This window comes from Diachasmimorpha longicaudata, chromosome 16 (assembly GCF_034640455.1).
Source record: "Diachasmimorpha longicaudata isolate KC_UGA_2023 chromosome 16, iyDiaLong2, whole genome shotgun sequence".
Lineage (NCBI taxonomy): Eukaryota > Metazoa > Arthropoda > Insecta > Hymenoptera > Braconidae > Diachasmimorpha > Diachasmimorpha longicaudata.
Window position 1 is genome coordinate 1,651,002 of NC_087240.1, and position 25,159 is coordinate 1,676,160.

Here is a 25,159-nt window from a genome sequence, read left to right on the forward strand (position 1 = left end):
TTACAGAAAGATAGAATTTATTTATTATGTAAAAGTAACTAAGTTTTTTTTTAAATAGTGTACAGTCAAGTTTATATTAGAAGTAGAAGACGAGTATCCTCTCGCGCAACCGGTCAAGTCACAACTGACTCCGTATCGCTTTTCCAAATCCGAAAATGCACGGTTTTTCCTTCTTTCTTTAAACATTAACTTTCTCCCTGAGTCGTCAACAATGTAAGGTCTGTCCTGAGAATGACCCCCTATGGCCGGGCAAAAACCCACCGTCTTAGTATACAGAAAATCCTTAAAACTTGAAACATGACCGTCATAAAACTGTCATGTTCGACAGACACGTCTCCTTTTCCTCGCTTTTCTTACGTTAAAAACAAACACATAAATTACAGTGAAAAACTTAGCATCTTAATAAATCTTAACGTTAACTAATGTTATATTGTTCTCTGACACGTACGCGAATATCCGAAAGAACAAAGCACTCTTCACTCATTTCATGCATTCCACACTCATGTTTTCACTGAAATAATAATTTTTTCTCGACACAGGATTAGATTAAAGGGGAGTATTTATGTCAAAACTGATTACATTATTACAACTTCGTCGTGTTTCAAGATACATCAGGATGATATTACATCTAATCACTTAATCATTTCTACAAATACTAATGTGGTATCTTGTCTAACATTCTTTAGATTACTGTCAAGTGCAAATGTCTGTGAATAAACTAACTATTGAATCAGCAGTGCGTTGATTATCATTTTGCGGAAATCCAAGAATCTTCTTTTCTCTTAAATGTTGTCTCCTTAATTCTCAAAAATTTTTCACAATAATGAAGATTCAATACGAGGAAACTCAATGAGGAGAACAAGATCTATTGATACGTTAAACCAGTAGCAATCAATACGTTAATCAAGATCAATTAATACGTTAATGCGCCTCCGATATATGTGCTATGGAAATTCGTCCCCTCCTCTTCCCCTTCTCACAATTGGGCAACGAGAACAGGGATATTTTTTCGGCAGTGGGCATTAACTTTGGCATGTTCCATACCAATTCATCAAATATTGCACTCCTAAATTTTCATGTGTATGGTTCGATGAAAAAATAATAAATAATTGCTTTGTTATTTCTTTGTATAATTACCCACGAGTGAAAGGGCGATATGATGTCAGCGATTAAATTTCAGAACTTGTTTCAACGAAAATGGTAGAAACGCAAAGTTCTGATTTATTCTGCATGTTTAAACCTAGCATAAGAAATGTAAGTGTGAAAGCAGAAGTGTTTGCTTGGCGTGACAGTTTTATTGTGGTTGTTTTAAGGATTTTTGAGGATTTCGTTGCTCCATAAGGGTAGCCTTTACCTGGCCACATGAGGTAATTTCTGGCACCAAGATTGTATTGATAGAAAGTGAGAGTGAGTGCGAAGACCTCGTTTAAGGGGTTACTCTCCTGTGATCACTTCGAAAAATCGTTTTTTTTTCTTTATATTTTGACAGTAAAACCTATTGAAAACATGCTGTGAAAAATTCAGACCGAAATTCATAGTATTTAATAAGTTATAGCTCATAGTCGCCGACGTGTCGTAAGCGACTGTCTACCAGGCTCTAAATTTGAAACGCATTTTTCTCGAATCATCATTTTCTGAAACTGTCATGGTCCTAGAAAAAAAAGTATTCAACCGATTGCTTTAAAATTTACATATGTTGTTCTACTCATTTATAGTTATCGTCCCTACCAGAATTGTTTATTTTCGAAAATATTTTCATATTTTTTTAAAACGATTTTTAACGAAAAAGAACAAGATTTTCGTGATTTTTTTTTGAAGTTCGATATTTTTTTTTTCTTAATGAAAATGACCATGAGCAGTGAACTACCTTTTTTTTGTTGGGGACTACTTTGACTTAAAAAAAATATATGTTAAAAATGTAAAAAACCAAAAAAAAAAATTTTTTCGTATATTTCAAAATACAAATAAAAATATATTGAAAAATCAACATGATTGAAGTTTGTTGTCGCATAAAAAAAAAATTCCGAAAAAGTGGTAAAATATAGGCGTTCACATGAGAGTAACCCCTTAAATTAAATAAGGAAAATCAGCGTGTTCAGGTTTCCCAAATCGGAGTCAGGTCAGTTCGGACTTGACTGGTTGCGAGTGAGGATACACCTTGTCACTTACATGATAAGCCCATCTGTATTTGATTTGAATTAAATTGTGTTATTCTTTTAAAATGAAAAATCCCATGTTTGAGTAGTGAAATGTTAAATGCCAGTATTTGGTACAGAAAATTGGTAATAAAAATAAAATTAATATTGTTTTCGCGCGTAACCTATTAATATCATGTTAGCGTCCAAGATCACAATTATTGTTGTCACAGTATAAGCGAAAGGAAACTGATAATGACTAGAACATTTGTTTACTATTTTTACAGATATTGATGCATTGCCACTCGACGATGGTGACTACTCGGAAAATAACGCAGTGGGTCCCCTGCGCGGCTCGCAACAAAAGTGAGTGATTATTTCCAAATCAGTTTTAGAAATTGTGCTTTTCGTTCGCTGTAGAGTAGTTCTTCAATTCATTTTATTATGCCATAGAATAGTTTTTAGGTTTTCATAGATATTACCTTTGACCTCGCTTGTAATTTTTAATTTCTCTGGGGGAAAAAATGAGGGATTTCATTTAGCTTTGGTATCCGTATCATTTCATGCATGAACAAAATTTTTATACCACAATCATACCGTTATTGTTGCACCACAGTATGTCGTTCACGATGACTAAAGTCAACAAACATGCGGTCTTCATACTGACAACGACTGTTTCGAACACAGCCCATCGTTCGTTGACGGCGATGGAATTGCCTTTCGAAATGTCAGATTTTCGTACATGACAACGAGATTGTATTTAATTAACCAATTTCGGAATACACATCAGAGAGCCCGATAAGCGCGATAGTAATAACCGGGAGAAATAGCAGCGCTCAGGTGGTAGGTGAAGTAACCACATTGACACGACAAATACAGCTGATGCATCGCAAGTAGTATTTGTTCCAAAAATCAAATAGTATATTTTGATACAAGTGTGAAGGGGTGGCAATAAGTATGAAGTTGGCGACTCGAGGTGAAACCGAGGGCTACCAATCGCACGAGTTAAGGGGTTACTCTCATGTGAACGCCTACATTTTACCACTTTTTAGGAAATTTTTTTTTATGCGACAACAAAATTCAATCATTTTAATTTTTTAATATATTTATATTTGTATTTTGAAATGTACAAAAAAAATTTTTTTTTTCGTTTTTTACATTTTTAACATATATTTTTTTAAAGTCAAAGTAGTCCCCAACAAAAAAAGGTAGTTCACTGGTCATGGTGATAGCGGCTGTTCATGTTGTCTGAGATAAAAAAATCGAATGAATTATTATTCAGTAGATCTGCGGCTATCGTCCCTACCAAATATAATCAATTTCGTTAAAAAAAAAAATATCGAACTTCAAAAAAAATCACGAAAATCTAGTTCTTTTTCGTTAAAAATCGTTTTAAAAGAATATGAAAATATTTTCGAAAATAAACAATTGTGGTAGGGACGATAACTATAAAAGAGTAGAAGAACATATGTAAACTTTAAAGCAATCGGTTGAATACTTTTTTTTCTAGGACCATGACAGTTTCAGAACATGATGATTTGATGAAAATGCGTTTAAATTTTAAAGCCTGGTAGACTGTCGCTTACGACATGTCGGCGACTATGAGCTGTAACTTATCAAATACTATGAATTTCGGTCTGAATTTTTCACAGCATGTTTTCAATAGGTTTTACTGTCAAAATATTTTTAAAAAATCGATTTTTCGAAGTGATCACATGAGAGTAACCCCTTAAAACACCCCGTCGCACGTATATCCGAACTATACTTTTTGTTAGTGATGTTACATTCAGGGAGTGGCGAACTGTGTCATTTTTGTTTACTAGTAAAGGTTCTTTATTTAAAAGTTTTAACTTTTCGTTTACAACAATACGAAAAGACACTTTTCGACATGGGCTAAATGTAGCAGCAGTGACAAAAAAATCTATTAACGGAAGATGATGTCCGAGGAGCAAGATTACCTTATACAATTGTTAGTCAAAATTTAGAAGCGGATTTAAGACGCTAGTTAGTTTGTTGGAATTTTAACGCTAATGTGTTAAATTTGACTTAATCAGAGGGGGAGAACTTATCAGGAAGAAGCGAGAATGTTCATGTTAATATTATTGACGTTAGTAATATTCTCATGTGGGATGTTGTGACACTTGTTATCTATTAAAGTGGTTCGTCGCGGGTCTGCCGTCAATCAAGTTGCCAATCGGAAGCGAGACACTCATGGAACGCTCTAGAAGCACATTTGATTTTCTCCTCTTCCCCTCCAGGTACCTCTCGTTTCTCGAGCTAATTTTTTTTTATTTTTGCAATACCCGTTAACCCACCAAATATACGAGCCGCACTTTATTAATAATAAAATGACACTAGAAGCATTAATAACGTGTGCACTGCTTATTGACCTTCATCTCACAGAGTCTTCCTTCTCCTCACTGGTCAAACTGGATCGAAAATCCACGAGATCAATTGAATCCATTAACATTATCTAACCTCCTTTTTTGGAATACGGAATGTTCCTCAGTCTCCCGCCGAGTAGCGCGTCAATTTGTCCCAACCGACGCTATGAACCTCTTGAGGAGAATTTTTCAAGTTCGATTGAAAAATGGGCAAATAATTGATCAATCAAAATCAAGATGTAGAATGGGAATTCCACGGCAATCGAACCAGCCTGTGATTTCGACTTGCCCACATTCGTGAGCGATATTTATATAATGGAACCGATGATTTCTAATTTTTTAATTAGAATAATAAACTTGTTAAAATGAGTTCACCCGTAAATGCGGGAAAAATTACGAATAAAATTATTGGGACCTGAAACGTCAGTTGCTGCTAAAATTAATAGGGATACGGATCAGAGTAATAATAATAATAATAATAATAAATCTATTAATATATTGTATCAAGAAAAGAGAAAAGATAATTTTCACATGCAGTGGGGAAAAATCGATATTCTTAATGATAATAAGTGTATACTCCCACGACCGAACGTGGAACAGTCCGGTTTGTCAATTGTACTGACCGAAATAGACCAGTTAAATACACTATCTTAATATGACGCCAGAGTAATTTTATTAACAACCGATTCCTGACGAATCAACCAAACAACCCCTTGCACACAACAATAGTTTCGAATAATATTTCGTGTGTATTTGTTCTAGCCGAGGCTATGGACTTCTCACGGAAAAGTTTTTCAGCTTGATTAAGAAATTAGCTAATAGGTGACAGGTTGCTTTACACGGAGTCGACAAGTGTTTGATTTGCCAACTTAACGGACGCGATTAATATGCGGTCTTTTTTCAATATTTTCCGTAAGTTGCTCAAATTTTCCATTAGCGTTCTGCCATTACAAAAATTCCGTGTAATTTGCAAATTATAGATTTTTTATTGGGCTAATAAACGTCTTTCGCAAAATTTTCGAAATCGTAAAATCATAAATTACGTTTATAAATAGTAATTTATGTTTTCAGATTCGCAATTTATGTTTCTTGAGACGTCATTTACGTGTTTAAAAATCACATAAATTATGTTTTAAATCTCGAATTTAAGGATTAGTTTTTTTTGTCTCTGTATAGGAAGAACTTCAGTGCAGCAATAACAGTAAAAAAGATAATGAGAAAAAACGTTATTATTAATCCACTTGACTTTAGGAGTATCGATTCTCTGTTACTTTGAGCATGAAGCACATGGTTTTTCAATAGTTTGCCAATTTTCTTTTATAATTACTGGGTCTGACATTTCTTACAAGTATAGAAACATTTAATTATTCCATTAGTAAAAATTGCGTTTTTTCAATTTTCGAAATTTGATTTATTTCCGTTATATTTTTGCCTGTAAACGTCACCCGTAACGGACCTCTATCCTTCCAGTACATTGAAAGATTATTGAAAACTCCGACAAAAACTTCAAAAATGTTCACCACATGTCTAACCATAACATGGGGTAAACTGCTCATTAACGAAAAACTTAAGAAATCTTACAAGTTTCCATAGTGTGCGGAGTATTTCATTTTTAGGAATAGCGATTCCTTCTTCATCACGTTTATCGAGTATTCAATCTATTTCCAGAATCCGTTAAGTTTTGCACAGGGAAGAGTCCTGGATGAAATCGCAACAATTGTTGTTTTATGATTTTTCCACGGATCTCCTCTATATACGGAGTAATGTTCATGTTGCCACTGACTGAAGTAAAGAGAAGTAATTGAACTCTTTCACATTCAAATGCAAAAGCAATCATCTCAGCTCATATGATATAAACAAACCGAAACACACTTTCCTAAATGGGTGCCAGTAACCAAACGAAATCCCCTCATTTACTTCATTTTACCCCCAACATGGAATATTTCCTTAAATAATTAAGGTACGAAAAATAGTAATTCAACAACTTTGGTGCAAATTTTATTCAGGAATATTTATTGTGTTTGGTGAATGTCTTGATTTAGGGTGGCGGGGATGTTCGAAGATCCCCGAGTTGAAATAATCATTGAAGATTTTGTTTAATGAATTATGATTATTTATTGAAGGCTTTGAATCACTGTTCCTCACTGAACAAAATATGTTCGTCTGCGTTGATCGTACCATTCGATACGAGTCACTTACATCTTCTAATACCGTTGAATCACTGATAACATTATGTAACAACAACACACGTTTGTTACACTCGAGCTAACAATTTAATATCACTCGAGATATGTAAGGGCTTCTATTTTTATTTTGTCTTTGGAGGAATCACTTATGAGTAACACAGACACCTTTTTTAAATTGGTATTTATTTTTATAAATGATAAGGGTACACGAGCAAGCGAGAAAGATAGAGTGATTTTAGTTTTGGAATTTAGGTTGCACTTTAGGTTGCTTTGTCTTTGAGATCACGCAGTTACAAAATTGAGGGTTTTAGGCTACCCTTTCGCACGATGTCACTGATAGAACTAACTTTTGTCTAAGAGGTTCGAGGGCTGGAGGAGGGAATCCTCTCTTCGTCACAACTCCCAAGGATTCTGATTGGTTAAAAGAAACATAGAACCCCACCCTTCGAGCTGGATATTTGAATTTGGAATGTAAGGGAAAATTCTTTTGCATGTGTTAGGAATTAGCCGTTGGGGAAAAATGAACCCTTGGAAAAGAAGTAAGTACACGGCTGGCAAAGGATTATGTCATAAACTGGACTCTACGTATGAAAGGATTGACAAACCCTGTCTTCCAACATTTGAAGAAAAAATTAGAGAAAAGAAGAAGAAAAAGGAAGGGAACCAGGAACGCGTATAATTTATGGCGGACCCTTGAAAAGTAGAAAGTGAATGGGAAAGTTTGAGCCTCCAGCCCTCGACCTCTCGTTATTATATATATTCCTAAATTATTATTACTGCTACTTAATATTATTAAATTCCGACAAGAAATCATTTCGTTGTTGGAGACAAAACACATTAACTACTTTAATTAAAATGGTGTTTTGTTGAATTTCCTACTGCGGAGGTAATAGATGCTGATCTACAGACTTGATTAGCATTTCGCATTATTGATTACGATGGCTTAGTTTCTATATCAAGTAAGTAGTCAAGTCGACTCCACTACCTGATTGACCCGTTACGGTATTAACGTTAGTTTTTCGATTAATTTGCGTTAAATTTGGGTGACTGTACTAGACCTGACCGTTGCCTCGGAAAGGGCCGATGATTGTCGTAATTAGTCGATTATCTGGACGTCGAAACTTCTCGGAATCATACTTCCGTTGCAAACATATTGTTCAAAACTTTTTTCGGTATCGCAAATCGTTCCTAGGATAAATTTCTTCGAATAGCTGAAAATCTAGTGTCTATTTCAGATCGATTAATTACTGCAAGGAGGTACCCCCTCCCCCTCTCACTCTTTTCATTTATGGCGAAATGTTCCGTAAAAAATATTCTCCGCCATTACTGGCTTCCCGAATTTTTCTGCATTTCCTCTCCCCACATTTCCCTCAAGAGGATTCCCTAGTGAGCACAGACGATGATTTATCACACAAAGATAACGACACTCGGGACACCAGCACCAGGACCGAGAACAGGCTATCGGCCCCCCGAATCCAGTCAAAAAAATCCTTCCAAACAACATATACACACAGCCCCCTAAACTCTCGGCTCAACATTATACATAATATTGGATTTAAGAAGAAGAAGAAGCTGCTCCCCTATTCGTCATCCTTCAAGATGTTAACGCTAAATGACTCACTCCTGTGACAGTCGTTTTGGAGAGCACTACGCGCCGAACCTAGAAAAATAGTTTTTGGGGATTAATTGTGCGGACAGATATTGACAGCTCCAGAAGAGCGAACAAGGAGACGAGGCCTGCAATCTGCAGTTACGAGGACTTAGACAATTTGGAAGTAGTGAAGTGTTGGAGAATCCGCTCGGAGAGAAAAATCGGTGAATTTATATAGTGTGATTCCGATAAAAATTACTATGCTGTCTTACAATCTCGGCGCAAAATGCAGGCTCGAGAAAAATGACTAGGCGACCGAATAAGATTTCTTAATCAGCTTAGGAAAATCTCAATATCGACCTCGTAAAAATTCAAAGTCTAATGGACAGCGAGGGGCTAAGCGCCGGATTTAACAGCTCCCGTAACGGAGTCCAACGTGGCAATAATCGAATATATTCAGTGCTTATCATCACCAGTAACCAAGGGATGATAAAATAAACGGATTTACATGAGAATTTTCAGAGGATTTCTATGAATTTTTCATTCAAACTTAAATAAAAATTGATAGACCTTCATATTTTATCGAATTGATAGATAAAAATTAATAGACCTTCAAATTTTATAGACTTGTAGGGTTACTTCGAAAAGATAAAAACAGTTTATTTCTAGTAAAAAGACGTACAATTGATTTTTACACTATATTCACTATTTTAACACACTTGATGTACTTTACAATCTTTAAACACTCTTAAGTACACTCTTCAATACGCAACACAAAAACGTCTAAATCTACGTCTATCTTTTAAAACTCGTCTAACGTCTATCGCTGCTCAGTAACGGCTCTGACCCTGTCCCTCTTCTCAACCCTGGACTTGGTCCTAATCGCGTCACGTGGTCCTAGCATCCCCTGGACCACGCTGGCTATAACGATCTCCGCCTGTCACATCTTTGGGACTCATAAACCCACAAAATATGATCCTCTGAGTGCTTCTATAGTACAGGCTTCCATTCCTGCACCAATCTATATAACTTATAGCTCTAGACTATCTAAATAAAATACGAAGAACATCTGTCGATAATACTTGACAGGTTATTATTTCTACACTGGGGATTTCCCTATAATTATTCGTGATACTACAAAACTGATAGATAAAAACTGATAGACCTTCACATTCCAGTATTCTAGCATTTTGCACGTCGATTCTAGTGTCTGGTACAGTAATTTGTCCACGATGTTTCTCTCCGGACGGATAAGCGGAAATTTTAGCGAGAAGTGCAGCTACGAACAGTTCTTCGTGAGGAAGGAGAAGTCCGACGCCCTCGTTTCATTAGTACCCCGTGGTTTTCTATGTTCCTCCATTCATCATCCCTGTTAAATACTTTCCTCCAACGGTGAACCCTACATGTTTTTATTCCCCCATTTAATCCTATTTATTATGAATGATAGATTCTCGCCCCCTTGTCATGACTTGCTCGCCCCGTTCCTCCGGGGATTAAGAGCCTTCTTTTTTTTCTTTGGTTAGAGGTAAAGTGTGTCCGAAGAGTCGCTTGACCTTAGCCATCTCCCCTTTACCATTTTTCAAAATGCCGGGAATTATTGTGGGAAATTATGGTGGTGAAAATTAAGTTTTCTTTTTACTTGATCGGCTATATTAATTCATTTATTTTTATTTTTATGATCGACGTCCCTCTGATTTGAGCAGCCTAACCCACGTTTCAGGCCCGAATAATGTTATGGGTAATTTTGTTGATCATTTACTGGTTAGTTAATTCCTACAATTTTATGATTTTTACTGAAAAAATAAAAATGCTCGGGTCTGCGCCGAGTGGCGCAGGCGGTAGAGACCCGACCCTTTAAGAATAATGCTTGGGGTTCGTTCCCCTCAATTACAATTTTAAAAACCGACTGTAATGGTTGGGCGAGTGTGTGGATGGATGGGACCCTGCACTATCGGCCGACTGTACGGTAGAGGTTTTCCATGGTTTCCCTCTACTCCTGTGCAAATGCAGTACAGTTGGGGAAAAAAGTCGGTCCCATGGCACCGCAGGGGAAGGGAAAAACAAAAAGTGTAGGAAGAGAGGAGAAAGGCTAAGAGAGGCGGGAGATGTAAAAACAACGGAAATACGTTGTAACATCAAGGATATAAACAAATAATAATAATAAAAATGCTCGGTCATATTATATAAAATATTGTGCCAATTCAGGTATCTCGAGGTCACAGGCTGGTTCAGGTGACATGGAATTCCCGATCAATATCTTGATTTTGATTGATCAATAGTTGGCCAATTTCTCAATTGAACTTGAAAAATTCTCCTCGAGAGGTCCATAGCATCGGCTGGGTCTAGACTGTTAAGAGGGTTCCGCAGAGTAACTTAGACTCCATTCTTGTCAACGCAATGATTATTTATTAGTTAAACTTTGGTACGAAAAAAAATAAAAATTCGAAGAGAATTAAAACCAGAGAAAAAATTTCCGCTTTAACCCAACCGGGAATCGAACCCGGGTCTGCCAGTATCGCGCCGGCTACTATTATTATTTTTTTATTTCTTAACCAAGTTTTTATTCATAATACAACAGTTATTATTTACAATATTTACAAACCTTAAAAACTAGTATAAAAAAAAATGGTTTCTTTTATAATAAAAAAAAAAAGATATATAAACTTTGGCCTGTAGAGACTCTCTAGCTTATTTCGTAACGGTAATACTCTATGGTATTTATATAAAATAATCAGAAACAGGGTATATCCTATGGTGAGGTTTATACAATATATAATGTATCAAGTAAGTTGTTTTATAATAAAGTGCTTAAAAAAAAAAAAAGGTATGTATATAAAGATTGCCTGGGTGTATAAAAAAAAAAGCACAACAGTATTTGCAAATTGATTAAAGTTAAACGAACGAGATTTTTTTCCCCTTTCTCTTTCCTTCTCTTTATCAATAAACAAAAATAAAAAAGAAAAAAAAAAAAAAAAAAAAAATCTCTAATTGTGAATACAATTTTTTTGGTTCACTTAAGTATGTATGAATCATTGATCATGAGTCATTGTTGCGATGAATTATTGAGCTGATATATATGTTAATCCGACTCTAACTTAAAAAGAGAGAATTTTAAGGAGGACGATAATTGTGACGATGAAATCGATTTCGACGTCTATCTTTATTTTTATTTTTATTCAATTGTTTGAAGAGTTCTTCGCGAATTTTCAATTCCCTCATGTGCCTGTCGCCCGGGTTCAGCCACCAAAATTGCTTATTTACTCTAGAGAAATCTTCAAAATCCACTTTTGGGATGTCTCTCGAATATACGAATTCTTTATTTTCAAAATCGTCTATGGGGATTTTTTTGTTATTTTTATGTCTGCTAATGTGGAATAAGACTGGTCTGTTCAGTTCGTCCTGAAACAAACCAATTCTATCATAATACGTAAAGTATTGGGGTTTTATACACCCACAGCGAGCTCTTCCCACAGCCTCGTCTGCTGGGAACTCCGCAAGTGCATTAATAGTTTCGTTTTTGATGATTTTAAGTTTATTATAGTAATTTCGACTTAATCTGAGAATAAAGTTATCGATTCTTGGAATTTCAGCTCTGCTGTAGAGAATTTTATTACTGACATTATGATAGTAGTTTGAATGTTCGGAGCGATGTAAAAAAAGAGAAGTTCTCAGACTTTTCCTTTCAAAAACTCGTAATCGTTCGATCTGATGAGCGCCCATATTCCAAAGAATCTCAGAACCGTATGTCAAAAGGGGTCTGATGAGTAACAAATAGCATATTACTCTGGCCTTTTTATTAACAAATTTATTGTGAAACAGAAATCCCAGAGACTTGAATCTACTCCGAGCTTTTTCTATTTGAATATCAAAATGTTTGGAACCACGGATTAGGTAATCCAAATGGATTCCCAGGTATTTAACTGTATTATTGTAAGGAACAATAGTCTCTACGCCCGTGGACTGCTCTTCGATTTTTATCTCATATTGTTTAATGCTTGCAATTTGTTTTTTAGACATATTTTTGTGCAGATTTCGAAACAGGATTGTCTCACTTTTGGAAGGGTTAACTTTAAGGTTCCATGTAGAGTATAATTTACATACTTTATCAATTAGATTATTTAATTTACGTGAGATGACATTTGCGTCACGACCAGCGGCGTAGACAATCCTGTCATCCGCATATGCAATCGAGTAAGTGTCGTTGCCAGAATTCAGATCAAAGGAATCGATCATGTTAGCCGTAAAGATGGAAAATAAACAGGGGGAGTTGATTGTTCCTTGCTGTAAGCCCTCTGTTATTTTGAAGATTGAGCTCAACGAGTTATTATGATTTATCACTCTAAATTCTTTACCATGGATCATATCCCAGACTGTTCGAATGAGATGTAAGGGAAATTTTTTCTTGATAAGGATAAAAATAAGGCCGTTCAGCCAAACACTGTCAAAAGCCTTTTCGAGATCCAGGAGGACAGCACCAACCATTTTATTCTCAAATAAATGATTGTTTAAGTCTGTAAGTAATTTATTAACTGCATGTAGTGTTGAATGTTGATTCCTGAAACCATATTGATTGTTTGGGATCAGGTTATTTTTATTTACGTGAGACATGATCGAGTTGTTGATGACTGCTTCAAATATCTTACTAAGTGCGGGAGTCATACTGATCGGTCGGTAACTAGCGGGGTCGGTGTGACTTTTCCCTTTTTTGTGAATAGGGATAACAATGGCAGTTTTCCAAATTTTGGGGTAATAATAATTATTCAAAGCGTTGTTCATTATTATAGTGAGGTGTGTTATCATTATTTGGGGTAAATGTTTAATAATTATCGGAGGGATTCTGTCTATTCCACTCGAGATTTTGTTCGGAAGATATTTGAGGATTAATTTAACTGTTGATTCATCGGTAAAATATTTTTCTGCATCCGTTACGTTACTGGGCTTCGTAGCTATATTTTGGTTGTTGAAAGTGGTGAAGGTAACTCCATTTTTCAAATCTGAATTTAAATTAGTGCGAAATTCTTGAATTTTAAAATCGATCAAAGTTTTAAGGCGGGAACCTTCATTAAGATAACGGGGTGAATTAACTCGTTGATAATGTGCTCCCATTATGTTAATCAAGTCAGTATCATTGTTAATGATGAATTCGTTATTTAGAATCGGGATATTGTCAGTGTTACAGTTGGCTTCATGAATTAGTGAGTCATTATTTGCATCAATTCTGAGTTCTTTAATTTCTTGTTTTAATTTGGGTCTAAAAATGTTATTGATAGTTGGCATGAATTTTTTTGAGTCTCTGAAGTCAATCTTTTTATAAATGTTTTGCCAGTATTTTTCAACTGCGGATGAGAAAGCCGATTTTAGCTTTTTTTTACATGCAGTTAGTAAATCGTGGACTCGTAGGGTATGTGCGCAGTTCCTTCCTGGATCTGATTTTATACATCTGTGATATAATGTTAAAAGCTTCGACTTCAATTTTTGTAATTTTAGAATTTTTTTATTAGAATATTTGTATATGTTGCCCGAGGGAGTTCCTTTGGGGACTTGGGAATCAATGGATGTGACGATAAAATTAGTGAATTCTTGAATATATTCGTCGATTTCAGCGTTGGATAAGTTACGATTGTTTGGGATGATTATGGGATAATTATTTTTGAGATATTCAGAGAAAGTATTCCAGTTTGTATTTTTGTAAAGGTGAAATTGTTTCTCATTAGAATTTGATAAATTAATACTCATCGAGTGATTCAACTCGATTTGAATTGCTAAGGCTTTATGGTCGCTATCATAGCTGAACGTGGGAATCTTGTTATTTGTTAGATTTTTGATATAGAGTCTGGTATCGATTAGAGCAAGGTCAAGAAACGATTGCGCCTGAATATAAGTAAAACCGTTCGGGGAAATGAGATTTAATTTCAACTCATGCTCCCGTGCGAGCTCCCAGTTCCGGAGCTGTCGGCCTCTGTAATTATTATAAAAATCCCCGTAGGCATGGTGTCTTGCATTAAGATCTCCCATAATTATGTAATAATTGTTTAAGTCTGAGAGTCTGAGTTCCTCAAATAAGAAGTTCAGTTCTCTCAGAAAGACGTCTTTCCTATTTATAGCGTTCGTGGCATAAACACTGACGACAAACAGCGACTTGGAATTTGAAGTTTCAATTTTTATAATAGAATATTCTAAAATGAGATTATCCCTTGAATTTGGGTAATTTATTATTTTAAAATTAATATCTTTGCGGATAATTATCGCCGAACCTCCTGAAAACTTTGAATTAGATCTGTCACTTCTGATCATGGTATAATTGTCAAATCTAACCTTATGCTTGATGTTTAGTTTGGTTTCACCAATTAAAGCGATATCGACATTGTTGTTATCAATGAAAGTCTGCAGAAAGAAACGTCTTTGTTGTGAGACGATAGAGTTGACATTTATGGAAATAATATTTAATCCATTTATGAGTATCGGATTATCTATATTGTCAAGATGTGACTGTTGATTATTGATTCTCGACGCCATTTAGATTGAGGTGTTTTAGAATCTTATCAATATTTTGTTTATTTGCCTTGACCTGATCAGAGATGGGTTTCAAGGACGCAGTTATTGCTGCAATAATATCATTCTTCATGGGGTCTGCCCATTTTGGAATGATCTCTGTATCAGTATTATTATCTTCGTTAATATTATGATTGTTGTGATTGGGCTGTCGAATATTGATTTGAGAGGGTGCTCTCTGATTTCTATTAACTTGAGATGTTTTTGTATTCTTTGGTTTGGTCATATCGGCGAATGAAATACCGGGGGTGACTTTGTTGCTGTACGCTTTGATTTTATCAATTCTGTTCTGATCTGAAGTTTTTTTATTAGAGTTGACAATTTTCAAAGCTTCTTTGAAATAAATGCAGCCCCTGTAATTCGCAGGGTGTCCTGATTGACCACAGTTGGCGCATTTCAAAAGTTCTATGGGAGAATCTTTGTTCAAATGACATTTACCCGGCTCATGATTGCCGCTACATTTAACACATCGGTAAGGAAGAGCGCAACTTCCCGCCGCGTGAGCCAGCTTCTGGCATCGTTTACATTGGAAAATTTTGGTTTTACGCAAAGGTTCCCATTTGATTTTTTGAAAGAGGAATTTTTTAATCTTAGTGATTTCAGCAATGTTGGAGTTACTTGATAATTGGACTAAGTAACCGAAGTGGTTTGATTTCCTGTTGAAAATTAATTTGCTCGCTTTTAATATTTCAACGTTTTCTATTTTCAATTTTTTTAATTCGTCAAAGATTTCTTCGTCAGAGTAATCACCGTATAAGTCCTTCATAACTATAGATTTTAATTTCTCTGGTTTAGGGGTGTAAGTGTAAAATTCCACTTGTTTGTTTTTCAGTAATTCTTTAAAAATATTGAAAGATAATATGTCGCTTGGGAAAATTGAGACATAGCTAGAATCTTTTGCTTGTTTTAGACTGAATTTGTTTTCAACTTCACCGGTCGATGAAACGGTCGATGAAACCAGTAGCTCGGCGATTTCCTTCAGTGTCTTCCCTGTGGTGTGGAGAGGGGGAGGCCTTTGGGCAGTTGTTTTCTGCGATTTGAATTGCTGGCGCTGTGATGGACTGGGGAGAATTACCTCTTCTGTCTCACTTTCGCTGTTCTCGATGTCGATCAGATTGTCGTAAATATTATTGTCCTCGATTTGTTTTGGGACCTCGAAAATGCTTTTGTTTCGGCGCTTTGGTGAGGTTTTCTTCTTTTTCGGAGAGATCCATTGGCTTTTCTCCGTAATTTCAGGTATTTTCTCATGATTATCTGGAGAGTTCTGAGAAATAATGGAGCTGGTGGTTCCCGCTTTTTTTGGGTATAGGGGAGTGTTTGGTCTTGTAGATGCAGTTGAAGCTCGTGTACCTGGTATGCCGTATAGTGACTTCAACTCTTTAATATCCTTGGTGATCATCTTATCTAGCAGATCAGTTGTAATATTTGGTTTTTTAACCTTGCTGGCTTTAACTGGAGCATCGGAAGTACCATCAGAAGCTTTCCTTTTGCTCAGGGTTGTCGTTTTAATATATCCACGACCTCTGCCACGGTTTTGACTCATTGTGACAGTGTCGATTAGGTGAATATGGAGTGGAAAATTCACTAAGTCGTTTATTGACTTGAAACTGGTTCACTTGATGTTAGAACAACGCACTTCGTGACCGATGCACTTGGGGAAACGAAGTAGACATTCCCGCCACATCAGTGGGGGATATTAATGGTTTTTGGGCTGTATTAAGACCGATAAACTTTTCGAAGCTGTTTAAGTGACAAGCATCCGCTCTCGGTCACTGCTCAAGGCAGTCTGATCGCGCCGGCTACTCTTCCCAACAGCCACCGGATACCCCAGAAATTCACTCTCAAATTAACAAGAAACACCGCCTAACCTTCTTTGGGCATCAAATAATACAAAATAGGATTTATGATAATGTTAGATAATTGCTACACGTTTGGCGCCAGTACGTAGGTCTAGATACTAGGGCCTGTTTCGCCGATTGCAGCGCCGCCCTGTGGACGGGATGGGAACTGCCGGAGACAGTGCCACCGCAACTACTTCCCCTCCAGTGAACTTCGCGGGGAGGGAAGGGCACGAGATCGTCTTATCTCTCATGACCTATATTCAGTGAGGTCGGTCCATGATTGATGATGAGATCTGGGGAGTAGCTCTTTCAGCTTCCTCAGCCTGCTGAGGTTCTTGAAGCTTCTCAGGATCTTCCGTCGCGATGTGGGCTGGTTTGAGCCTATCCACTGATATTGCGTTCCGTACGCCATCGACCTTGATTTTGAAGACGTTATCAGTTTGCGGTTCCAGCACTTCCTGCAGTCCGGAGTATGGCTGCGGCAAGGCTCGTTTGACTGTGTTGATGCGAAGAAACACATGCGAGAAATAGTACAAGTTCTTTAGAATGAACATGCGCTCTTTCGCGTGGTGAGCTATTGGTGTGGGTCTCAGGCTCCTAATGTGCTCGCGGAACTTCTCCGCGAAGATTTGTGGGTCAGCTGGCATGTCCTCCGATACAAAACATTATACACAAACGCGCAAACCTGTCCCATATCCAAGATCAGCAAGTGAGGCGTTCAGATCCTCCTTGTAGCAAGTACGAAGTACAAGGAGTACGATTGGAAGGAGCTCAGGCCAGGGAGCCTGTGAGTTGCACATCAGAACTGCTTTGACATTTCTGATGAGAACTGATGATAACTCTCTCAATCAAACCATTAGATTGTCGATGGTACGGTGCGGTTCTGATCCGGTTGCCATCAATCAGTCTTGCCAAGACCTTGAAGAACGTGGACTCGAATTGGGATCCTTGGTTGGTGGTGGTAGTTACAGGCGTGTCGAACTGAACGATCCAGTGGGTGTAGAATGCCGTGCAGATGGAGTCAGCTATCATATTTTTCAGGGGATGGCTGCGGGCCACCTGGATAATCTGTCGATGATCGTTCGACAGTAACTCACCTGATTGACCGCTGGGAGCTCGTTGAGGTCTAGGTGAACGTGATTGAAATGGTTATCAGGCACGTCAATGTGGTTTCGTGTCACACGATTGTGTCATTGAATTTTTGAGCGTTGGCCGACGATGAAGTTGCGAGCCCACTCCAATGAATCCTTCTTGATGGCGTGCAATGTTGTCCGACCACTGAGATGGGACAGCCCATGTACAGTGTCGAAGAACTCGCGATGAATACTCTCAGGGATGAAGGGTCTCACAATTCCAGCCGAGACGTCGCAGTAAATTGAGTCATTACCATCGATAAATAGTCGCTGGAGCTTCAACGAGCTGTGTTTATTGCCCATCAGTTGTTCCAGCTCTTCATCATCTTGCTGCTCCTGTTGGATTTTCTCAGGACAGCCTGGTTGGCATGTTGATGGCGCTGATTCTGGAGAGCGCGTCAGTGACAACATTATCTGTGCCTTTGAGGCGGACAATTTCAGTGGTGAATCGCGAGATGAAACTGAGCTTGTCGAGTTGACGAGGAGGAGCCTTGTGCGCTCCTTGGGAAAAGGCATAGATTAGGAGCTTCTGATCAGTCCTGATGATGGAGTAGCGTCCCTCGGGGATATGACGCAAAAATTTGACAGCTGCCAAAATTGCTACTTTCTGTCATACGTGCTCCATTCTTTCGCGGCTGGCCTCAGCTACCTAGAGAAAAAGTCAACTGTGTTCCAGGTGTTGTCCTTGAACTGTACCAGTGATGCGACTATGGCAGAGTCAGAGGCATCAGTCGTGAGTGACAGGGGAGTAGATGGTGATAGGACGGCTGTGCGAGATGCTGAGGCAATGCTCTGCTTGAACTCCTCCAGGGCTCTCTCCGTGTCTGTTGTCCACTGAATCTTGGTCTTGTCGTTCTTTTCGGCGCTCCTGAAGAACGCATGGAGTGGAGCTTGCGACTCTGCAGCATTGGGAGGGCTCTAGTGGAAATGGTTTAACATTCCCAAGACTCCGAAAATAGTATTCCGAAAATAGTATTTTCGTTACTGAGGCGCGGAAAGCGCTACCTACCCGGCTGGTTTGAGGACGATAGGTTAAATATTATAAGACGGGACTCCACCGAGATACATTACCGCTCCTAGGAGTATAGGTGCTACCCTCCGCGATCTACTATGCCTCTAACGGAGACTGTGGTAACTTCGTAGTGACATGACAGTTGAGCGTTATTCATTTTTTAGTATTTCGATTAAGATTCACCCACCCCCTTTCGTGCGCCCCTTCGCCCACCCACCATAGGTCTTCGTAAGAAAAATAGATTATGGCATGAGGACGATTGAGTCGGATGGTGAGTCGTGTAAAGTTTGCAGCGCTCGGCGTGGCAAGTCAAAGTCGAGTCTCGCCTCGTGCTGCACACTTCACACTCCTCACAATTCTCCACCTATCGTCCTCATGCCATAATCAACCGTATTTATCATGTAAGTGTGGTTACTTCACCCACCACCTGAGCGCTACTATTAGTCCCGGCAATAACTGGCGCCCCTAGCGGGCTCCGTGGCGTATGTAGGATCAAAATCAAGTTAAAGGATTAATGATTAGTTTATTTTACGAAGGGTTACAGAATATTATAAAGTCACACAATAAAAATTATCTTAGGAGGATGAGACGAATATCCTCACGCGTCCGCGGTCAGGTCACAACTTAAACTAAACACTAAATTCATACCGCAGCTCACACCCGAAAATGCACTGCCTTTTTCTCCGTTTTTTCATCATAAGTTTTCCTCCCTGAGTCCTTCAACAATGCAGGGTCTGTCCCATGAGTGACCCCACATGGCCGGACAACACTCACCATTATGCCATAGAACAAATCCTCAAAACTTAAAACACAACTAACATAAATCTTTCATGTTCGAGACACACGTCTCCTTTTCCTTACATCTCTTATATTAAACAAACCCATAAAATACATTAAAGTCTTAGCATCTAAACAAATCTTAACGTCCACTAGAGTCATATTCTTCCACACGTGCACAAACATCTAATATAACAAAGCACTCACTCATTCATTCTTTATTTATTTCACACATTCCACACGTATATCCAGACATCGACTAATTGTAAGACTATTCCGTTGATGAGCAGCGTTCCCCGCATGATTAGCTCACCTTATGATGTTAGTAGACTCCCTTGCTTTCAGTAATTTTTCAGTGTAATGATGTATTTTTTCTTGATTTCCTTAATCTCGAATAGACGCTCGTACATATATCTGTATAGACGTAGCTGCATTCGCCGAGATGGAAACTGCGACCACAGACCCAATGACTGCTGCTACAGCTCCTCATGTCGATGCAACCTCTGGGGCAGCAATTGCCGATGTCAACGTATGGGACTCTTCCAGAAATGGGGATAAATTTTTATTCTCGGTGCATATGCTTTTGAAGTGTCCAGGCTCATGTGCTTCTGTACTCCTCAAATAGCTATTCTTTACTCGCTCTTCCCGTCTATTTATCTGTAAATTCTGAAATCCTCCATCTACATTCCCCCTCAAACATATCTTTCAAGATGAAATTTGCTCGAGTGTTCTGAGTACCTTATTCCTTCGAGGTTTTCCTTCCTTCCTCCATCTCCATTAACCTCTTCCCATACTATCAGAGTATATCACCAACTGTTTGTATTCACAAACAGGGTCTCCGGAATTCTTCAGTAAACACCACTTAGTCTTTAAATCTCCCTGGAAATTGTACCGTAAAATGTTTATGAAGCATTGATGTTCAATGGAATAAACGGATTAAAAGCGAATCCTTATACAACATGTCTGTGAAACTAGTCTCCCAAAAATTCTATAGAGAGAAAAATATAATTTTGCAAATTGAATGTTCTTCGGACAAAATTTTAAAGCGTATTTTCCAATGAAAATTTTAGGCATTTGTTTGCCCCAAACAAATATGATTGATGAAGTTATATTTCTCTCTCAGTATAATGTCGCAGAATTGTCATTGCAGAAGGAAGAAGGGCATACAAAAATAAAGGGAAAAATGATTAAAACGACCAGTAGAGACGAATTTCAGAGAGCTTGAATAAAAAGAATATAAATTTCGATATAAATGTTTTTACTCAGAAAAAAACTAAGTGGCAGTCGTTTCTCTCACTCGAGGTTCATTATTCCCTTCGGTCAGATCTCAAGGGTGTTGTGTGCAGAAATTTTGTGTGATCGCCTGAATAAACAGTATCTGAGTTCTCTCGATTTTCACGAACGGTAGAGAAACGCTTGAGAAAATTGATGAATAGTAAGGGGTGGGTAAGGGAGACAACGAGGACCGAGAAGGGATGAAAATAAAGTGAAGTAAAAAATGACAACATAGAGGATGATAAAGAGCACTGGTTTCCACACATCAGCTAAATTCGCACCTTTCCTTTGTAATTCCAACTGTCCCTCCCATTTGTTCTCATAATTATTACTTATTGTACTTATTACCTGTTGTACTGAATATTCAATGGAGACTTGGATTCTGGAAGATGGAAGTGAAGTGGAAAATTGAAAAATGTTTATCATGCAATGAACAAGGTATTCCGATTGAAAATATCTCCACAGCCACTTCTTCGATGACCTGGCTGTGTTTCAATATCTTAATTATTGTTCAAAATAAACAAGAAGCTATCAATGTCAACAATATAATGAGGAAAATACAATTATTATCAGGAGATATAAAATTCAGTTATCTCGAGGCATGTCCGTCATTTATGGGTTTATTGGATTAAATGCTTGGAAGAATATGGCCTAATGTGGTTTTATTTTGCATTCCAAATCGAAAATGAACTGAAAATAATACGAACAATAACGAAGTGCTTTATCTGTGGTATAAAGCATGGTGTAGGCATATATGTGAATCAGTACGTACATAAATGTATTAAATTATTGGATGAGAATTAAATATGCAAGAAAATCCTGGATACTAGAATAATTGAAAGGAGAAGAATGGAAAACTATCAATATACCTCTGCGGCATCGTACACTATGAACGCAATATATAAATAAATTGAAAATCTATATTGTACTATGATAAATGTTAAACATTGTATTCGAGATGAATGTACGTAAGAATATACAGATATACAAACGAAGTTTTGGATAAGTTATTTCCTACGATTTGGTGACACACCTTGACAAAATTTTTATTATTATTATTATTATTATTATTATTATTATTATTATTATTATTATTATTATTATTATTATTATTATTATTATTATTATTATTATTATTATTATTATTATTATTATTATTATTATTATTATTATTATTATTATTATTATTATTATTATTAATGGTAGTTCATCGCATCAAACTCGGAAATTATAAAATCTCGCAAATCACATGCCAAACAAAATTCATAGCTTGCATTGCTCTGATTGATTACAAATAATTTGTCTTTATCATATTTCAACCAAGTTCAATCTTAGAAAGACTAACAAGAATGCACAATCTAAACGCCGAATTATCAAACATATTCTGTTTTTATTTCAAGTAACTTTCATTCCAGTTACATTTGCAACCCTGAAAGTAATATATTTTACATAATCTGAGGTGGTCAAACACTAGTTTATTTACACTGAAAAGAAAATATATTTTTGCCAAATATCCATTTACTTGAGGGAAATATTTATTAAATTCTCCGACGATTCTGATTACGTTTAAATTGCGTTAATTATATTGTTCTAGAACATGCTCATGTTAATTATAACTTTGAGTGAACTCCTGGATAATTATCAGCATTAAATAACTCATCGAAATTCTTCCCTCAAGAAATGAGGGATTTTAAAAAGCTGACTAATTATTGATAGAGTTCATTGAGGGTAATGTAGAAAATACTCATCTTGTAGAGTCATGATTATCGTAATTTATATCTAACTGGGTTCCCCTTGGCAGTGATTAGACGGGAGCCATACAATTAAGAAAAAAATTCGTCTCTGAAGTAAATGGATATTTGGCAAACAATTTTTTTTCACGTCATATACAACTTCATTCAAACATTGAGTTATGATTCACAACTTCCATGTTTTATCAATTATTGATTTGTAAAGTTCAATAATTACCTATCAAATGTCGGCGAGAAAAATATATAGATTAAATGATTTAGTTTACTTATCTTGACCTGTCAAAAGGAATTAGGTTCTGCCTCGAGGCTACAAACATACCTAATCTTGTCACAAGAAATACTGACAATTCTACAGGTGTTATCAGGACGGGAACTGAGGTAAGAGAGCGACCAGGCTCTAAAAGCTCTTCGTCTCCGACCTTCGATCACAAAACCAAAATATTTGTGATTCAATGCGAATCATCAATTTTGGTTTCGATCATCAATCTCATCAGAGCTATAACGAGAAATCTACCCTTCCAATTGTTGCATGATGATTCGAATTCTTACACGTTATTTTACAACTAATTAGTCATGATTAATTCATGTCCAGCGATTCCATTGCTACTATGTTTCCGAATGAAGTTATATGAATTCTTTGTTAACTGTGAGCCATTGCACATTGATAGTGTGATTTAAAAATAGTTTTTAAAAATCTCTGATTTTTCAAGCACAAACCTTTCATTCAATCCTTGAAATTTTTTGAAAATTATTCCGACTTATTACTTGATACTTCATCTTAACAACAGGCAGCAATCCGAATGGAAATCCAGTCAGTTGACCCACGTTTCATGCAAGTTTAGGATCAGGAATTAGTCAGGTTAATCTTAATATAGTGATTGACGGATGAGGTCCTGATCAGGCGCTCAAAAGGAATCCCTTAATAAACTCACCTCTTCCGAAACCTGATTTGGGTACTCTGAGTTTTTAAGCTCTTCCTGGTTCTCTTCCTACCTAACCAAAATCCAATCCAACAATTTCCTATGACGTCACACGATGTGGAGCGCTATATAAACTTTTTACATGTGAGGACAAAGGACACAACGTATAAGAAACTGATCAGGAATTGAAAAGGCATTCCTTTACAAGTTAATGCCATGCGACAACGGATTCGGTGAATATGCGGTGAAATTTATGGTAGTTGTATATTTAGTAGATGAAGGGCTCAGGGATGATCAGGAAGTGGGAGGGCATTTGTTAGCAATCTTACCTCTCACGAAAACTGATTTCGTTATTGTCCGTCTACTCTTACTTCAAGGCTGACAATTGTACACGTTAATTGGTGAACTGTTTGACTCTGCCTATCATAATCATGTCAGTGACTGGTAGATAAGGAACTGACCAGGTAGTAAAAGAGGAAATCCCCCGATATACTAATTAGTCCTCCTCGTGGAAACTGATCCAGTTAGGGTCTGTCCAAACTCAGTCTACTGGTATCTGCGACAAGTTGATCGTCAGGGAATCATTCGACTAACCTCTTTCAACCTTACCTCAATTCTATCAACAGCCAATAGATAAGAAACTAATCAACCATCGAAAAGGCATTGTAGTGCCCGATATCACGAATTGATCTTGGACACTTTCGAGCTAAAAAAATGAATTTTACTCGAAAGAATATAGGACTAAATTCGCTTTCCCTTTTTTTACAATACACAATTAATGCAATTGTCTATAAATTCTCACTGATGGGTTTAATCACTGTACACACAATATATGGAACTCACTGTTATTTTTATTACTTTTCAAAGGGTGACTGTTTTGTTTACAAAAAATTGGATTTTGCTTTTCACAAGTATGAGTGACTCAAGAACTTAGAAAAGGCCACTAATGTTGTCGGGAGGATGGTGAAGTTCTAAGTGACTCTCTTTTGTCGACCTGCACGTCTTCATAGTAGATGTGTAGTATCGGAGATTTTTGGACAATTATATTGCTATGGGGAAATCCTTTCTAATGTTGCGACATGCGGTCCAGATGTTGAGGAATATGTCCTTGGCAATAGAATAATTTAAGTATTAGACGAGTTGTAGGATTCCTTCAGTGAGGAATCAAGTTTATGGTTTAATGGCGGTAGGGCCTGTCCCCTCGTAGTGAGGGCCAGACAGTATGTGTGTGTGAGAGGGAGAGAAAGAGAGGACGAGAGTGAAATGGGTCCTGGTCGGCCCATGCCACTGACGTCAGAGGGAACCTTTTCCCGTCTTGACTGTGTTGACCTCGGAGTGGGGAGCGACGTAGGGCACCCTGAGAGACCCTTACTAGTTAGTTAGTAGAGAGAGTTGGTAGAGAGACCTTGAAAAGAAGGTCAGCGCGTAGAGTAGAGCATAGAGTAGAGTATAGAGTGTAGAGCATAGAGTTAGAGTAGATATAGAGTTTTAGAGTTGAGTGTGACCTTTGAGAGAACGGGGTCACAGTTTGATTGACAGATCTTCTAGAGTTGAAGATCGGTTAAACGCGAGTTGTAAATTCTACAGTTTTCTATATATTAT

General features: G+C 37.2%; 1 protein-coding gene across 2 annotated transcripts in view; it reads left to right on the forward strand.

The window, feature by feature from the left end:
• LOC135170180 (U8-agatoxin-Ao1a-like) overlaps positions 1 to 21,881 on the forward strand; it is a 52,614-nt gene extending 30,733 nt beyond the window's left edge. The window contains exons 2-3 of one of the 2 annotated variants that reach the window (XM_064135740.1): positions 2,423 to 2,501; positions 20,010 to 21,881. In XM_064135740.1, the coding sequence (XP_063991810.1) occupies positions 2,423 to 2,501; positions 20,010 to 20,169 (239 nt within the window). In that variant the 3' untranslated portion in view covers positions 20,170 to 21,881. The remainder of the gene's footprint in view (positions 1 to 2,422; positions 2,502 to 20,009) is intronic. The other variant, XM_064135741.1, reaches the window with a different exon arrangement.
• The last annotated feature ends 3,278 nt before the right edge of the window (positions 21,882 to 25,159 follow it).